Source organism: Camelina sativa, chromosome 11 (assembly GCF_000633955.1).
Source record: "Camelina sativa cultivar DH55 chromosome 11, Cs, whole genome shotgun sequence".
Taxonomy (NCBI): domain Eukaryota; kingdom Viridiplantae; phylum Streptophyta; class Magnoliopsida; order Brassicales; family Brassicaceae; genus Camelina; species Camelina sativa.
Window position 1 is genome coordinate 49,318,020 of NC_025695.1, and position 4,512 is coordinate 49,322,531.

General features: G+C 40.6%; 2 protein-coding genes across 4 annotated transcripts in view; both read right to left on the reverse strand.

Annotated features, from left to right (window-relative positions):
* LOC104727356 (ATP-dependent DNA helicase DDM1) overlaps window positions 1-1,547 on the reverse strand; it is a 5,312-nt gene extending 3,765 nt beyond the window's left edge. For 2 of the 3 annotated variants that reach the window (XM_010446438.2, XM_010446436.2), the window contains exons 1-5: window positions 1,350-1,547; window positions 1,076-1,154; window positions 635-901; window positions 439-525; window positions 146-338 (exon numbers count right to left, since the gene is read on the reverse strand). In XM_010446438.2, the coding sequence (XP_010444740.1) occupies window positions 146-338; window positions 439-525; window positions 635-901; window positions 1,076-1,154; window positions 1,350-1,381 (658 nt within the window). In that variant the 5' untranslated portion in view covers window positions 1,382-1,547. Of the gene's footprint in view, window positions 1-76; window positions 339-438; window positions 526-634; window positions 902-1,075; window positions 1,155-1,349 lie in introns of all 3 variants that reach the window. The other variant, XM_010446439.2, reaches the window with a different exon arrangement.
* LOC104727357 (U1 small nuclear ribonucleoprotein 70 kDa) overlaps window positions 1,728-4,512 on the reverse strand; it is a 3,713-nt gene continuing 928 nt past the window's right edge. Inside the window, exons 3-9 of the mRNA XM_010446440.2 lie at window positions 4,405-4,484; window positions 4,245-4,320; window positions 4,082-4,146; window positions 3,930-3,992; window positions 2,829-2,910; window positions 2,542-2,755; window positions 1,728-2,462 (exon numbers count right to left, since the gene is read on the reverse strand). Coding sequence (XP_010444742.1) covers window positions 1,925-2,462; window positions 2,542-2,755; window positions 2,829-2,910; window positions 3,930-3,992; window positions 4,082-4,146; window positions 4,245-4,320; window positions 4,405-4,484 — 1,118 coding nt within the window. The 3' untranslated portion in view covers window positions 1,728-1,924. The remainder of the gene's footprint in view (window positions 2,463-2,541; window positions 2,756-2,828; window positions 2,911-3,929; window positions 3,993-4,081; window positions 4,147-4,244; window positions 4,321-4,404; window positions 4,485-4,512) is intronic.

Consider the following 4,512-nt stretch of genomic DNA (forward strand, 5'->3'; position numbering starts at 1 on the left):
TCATTGAACCAATTTGAAAGAGTAGACAGTGGAGCAATGACTAGATATGGACCATCCAACCCATTTCCTTTCAGATGTGATAAGAAACCAATCGTTTGAATTGTCTTTCCAAGTCCCATTTGATCAGCTAAGATTCCATTCAAACCATTTTGCCACAAGGATATAAGCCATTTGACACCTTTAAGCTGATAAGACTTTAACTGCCCACCAGTGAGAAGAGGAACTAGTTCACTCTGCTCTTTCATGACTCTTTCTTCTTCAGTCAGATCTGAGTTGGTGGTGTCACCAACTTCTTTATCTCTTGAAATCATAGCAGCAACCGCTCTCTTAGCCTTTCTCTGAATGAAGAAAAAAGCATCCAAGTAAGTTGATTTTCCAAACAAACAGGAACCCAAGAACAAGAATGGTGGATGAAAATTATAAAAAAAAAGAGCCAACATTGTTTATCTGAGAAGCAGCCTTTCTTTTGCGTCCACGACCAGTCTTCTCGGGCTCAGCTTTTTGGGTCTCACCTTCGATACCATTCTAGCAAAAACAAATTTCACCAACAAGTAGTCACATAAGAATAATGAGTCTCGTTCCAAAAGTGAGGAACAAAAAACAAAGGAGAGAAGGAAATAAAGAAGATTTATACATTGGTGATATCCTCCATTTTCTCAAGGAGAAACTCAGAGTAGAGCTGAGTTTGCGTCAAGAGCTCATCGAGTTTAGTAAACTGAGTTTCATTCAAATCAGGAGCATCAGCAGATCCAGCATTGTTGACTTGCTCTTCATCTTTCCGAATTTTGAGCAGCTGCTCTTCCTCACGAGCCATGGCTTCAGAAATAAGAGACGAATCTCCATTTTTGGCTAGAAGTATCTCTTCCTCAACAACAGTAGCAGTTTTCTCCTCACAGTTATCCTTCAAAATCAGATAAAGAGCAACATCAAGTAACAGTGAAAGTAATACCCATTTACAGAAAACTTTCACATTCCTCAAAGACGAAAAGGGGAAAAAAGAGCAAAACAAACTTTTTCTTTCTAAGCTTTTTCCACAGTATTATACCAAAGGGAAATTGTAAAACACAGAACAAACCTCTTCGTTGAGAACAGAAGTGGGTGAATCAGCAGAGGCGTCTTTCTCCGTTTCAACGTCGATGACCATTTCCGGAGCCCTAAGAATCCAAAAATCCAAAATCGAGATATAGAAAATCAACAGCGAGACCAACAAACTAAGGATATAATCCAAATCATGACAAGCAAAATTTCGCAAAGACGGAGCCAAAAAAGAAAAAACCCAAGAACAGCGAGCGGCGTTAAGGACCCATAAAATCGCCGGAGAGAAGGAAACGAAAAGGTGAAAGACTTACGGAGTGAATTTTGCGGAGCGTAGGCTAACCATCGAAGACGAAGGAAGGAAACTCCCTCCGGTAAGAAAAACCCAAACGGCGGGAGAACAGAAACCACAGAAACGAACAGTCTCCGTCGCTTTCGCAGAGCAAATTCAAAAACCGAGACGGTATAATGAAAAGACACACCCCCCCTCCTCTACTCGCTCTCTCTCTCTCTCTCTCATATTTACGCCCTATTTTCTCATTTCTTTTTTATTAAAAATTGGGAGTGGCGACCGAGGGGCGGGAAACTTGAATTGACACCTTTACCCCTAAGATTTATTTCCCCCCTATTTACGATTTTTGTTTTATTTATGTGATGATCATCGAAGAACATGAAAAAAAAATTGATGGGAATTTAGGAATAAAAATTTACTAGCTCGTTTTGTAATGTTCTTTTTTTCTTTTGTTATCATCTTTTTAGTGGTCAAAAGTAAATAAAATTGTCACAAGGAAAACAAAACAAGTACAAGTTTTCAACACACAACACAATATTGAGAGACTTTTAGTGTTATCTCTACGGAAGGAAATTATATAACTTCAGCTGGTGATGATCAAAGCAAATACTCACGCGACTTGGATCGCTCTGACCGCTTGTACCCGCGGTCATCATAACGGTATTCATCTTCCTCCACTCGTTCATATCTGTCACCGTACTGATTATAACGGTCAACGTCACCACCTTGCTCCTCCTCACGTTCGTACTGCGCGTAATGGCTTGAACGCTTACGCCCTTCGTAGTACCCATGACCTTCTTCTGACTCCTCACCTCGTCTCTGTTTTGACCCACCCCGCTCATACTCCGCCTCTCGGTCACGGGATCTTCCCCCATCCTCTTCATACTCACCGCTCTCGTAATCTCGATCTCTTTTCCGACTCCGTTCCCGGTCGTGATCTCGAGTACGCTCCCCCCGGCGGTCTCTATCTCCTCGGTCACGCCTGCTCTCTCTTTCTCGTTCCCTGTCTCTGTGGTGCTTGTCCTCTCTATGACTCTCTCTTGGTTTATCACGGGAACGCTCACGAGACCGCTCACGGGGCCGCTCATGAGACTGCTCGCGTTCCCTGTCCTTTACCCTGTCACGAGATTTCTCACTGATATACGCAACATTATCAGCAACAACCAGGTGTGGTCAACAGGAGGAAAGAAACATAAAGAAAGAAGAATTCTTACCGATCTTCACGGGCTCTGGGCTCCTCGGAGTGAGACATTCTTCCTTGCTGTTGTTGTTCCACCTCGCCAGCAATCTTCTCACCAGAAACTCTAGATGTACCAAGTCCACCACCAAGTCTGCGGGGCCGCCAGTTCGGGACTGTTCTACCTCTCTCAACATCAACCAAAACTCTTCTTCCATCAATCTTCCTTCCATCACCTTGCTTATATGCAGCTATAAGAGCCCACAAACTGTATTTTAGTAGGAAAATTCATATATCAGAATAGGGAAAACATTACAAACTTACCTTTCATATCACGTGTATGCAAGTACTCGATGAAGGCATAACCTTTGGGTTTATTGGTTTGCTGATCGGTCACCAACTGAACCTAAGGAGTTGAAAAAGAAAGACATCAGGATATCACAAACTCTAAGAGCACTTGAACCAGCTTTCAGATACGGTGTGTTACAAGTCAAACAAGCACAGGCAACCTTTTTTTCTTAACAGGCTTCCACATCATCACCACATCAAGTATAGGCAGAAAAATGGATTCCGTGGCAGCAAGTTTTACCATTTCTGAAGGGTTTAACGACCCCTTACCAGGGTTTTAAAACTTTTTATGAAATTTAGATATAGATGTATATGTATTATATATACAATGTAGAAATTTACCATATCACCTTCATAGTAGCTGATAATACTTTTGCTAGCCAAAAAAACCAGAAGATAGAGGTTTAGTAGATTTGTTTAAAAATACCAAAAAGAGAGAAGGGTTGGTATACTCCCTATTCTATATACCGATAGTGTTTCAAGATCTTACGTTCACTGCCCAAATCCCAGAATTTCTGCTTCCCGTGTAGGATGAAGTATTTTCACAAGTACCAAAAATGGATATAGGAAGGATTGGAATAAATATTTCTGAGTGGCTTACCAGGATGGATTTCAAGATAAATGTATGTCTCAGAAACTATAGAAACCTGTAAGCCCTCGATAAAAGAAGTATATATCCTCTGAAGGGACGGGACAATAAGTAAAGTTACCTGATCTATACCTGTTCCTATAGTTTCTGACTTGCCCCGAAATATCTTAACCAATCACCACGGAGGAGAGAGGTTTGCGACATTAAACAATATTGACCAGAAAATCGTTTACTAGCTACTTTATTTTAGCATGTTATACGAAAAAGGCCCCATGGCTTTAAGCATAGTAAAGAAGGCAGAGATTCAAGGCAAAACATGGCATATACAGCTCAAACTGGTCTCAAGAGGAAAAATATGTACGCGAAAAATATAGAACCTTGGAGACTTCAGTACGTAATGTCAAACATATTGCAAAGAGAAAATAAGAGCGAGCAGACATCTCACAACTTCTTACCGAACCTGTTAGGGAATGCTCAGAAATACATACCTGCTTAATTGGTCCATAAGCTTCAAACTCTCTTTTAATCTTACTCTCAGAGGTCTCGTAGTTCTGCAAAAACACAATCAGTACATGAAGTCAAGCACCACAAAGCACACCTGTTTATGAAAGTCATTTTAAAAGAAAGCAGCGCTTCTTACAAGTCTTGCAACGAACAAAGTCTTGTAAGGATCTCCAGACGCGTTCGGATCATTATTAGGATCATCTGCAGACAGAATTTCAAAGATGAACCTCAATTCACCAAATTGTAAGTGAATGAAGGCACAAAACAAAGCCTAGATATAACTATAAGAGAGATTCTACATTTCTTGAGCTCCTCTGCAGCCTTTTCAACTCCTTTCTCCAGTCTGGATTTATGAATTCTCTCCCTTTTTTGTGCCTAGTATAACAAATATATAAATAAGACCATATATATGCCACTGAAATTAGAATAACAGAGAGACTGATTGAGGGTGAAACATACAGGTGTTTCAACTTCCGGCTTAGGTGGAGCATACTCTGGATCTCCAGGTTCAGCAAAGTGACTCACAAATTGAGCCATGCCTAAAAAAAAAAAAAAAAAAAAAAAAAA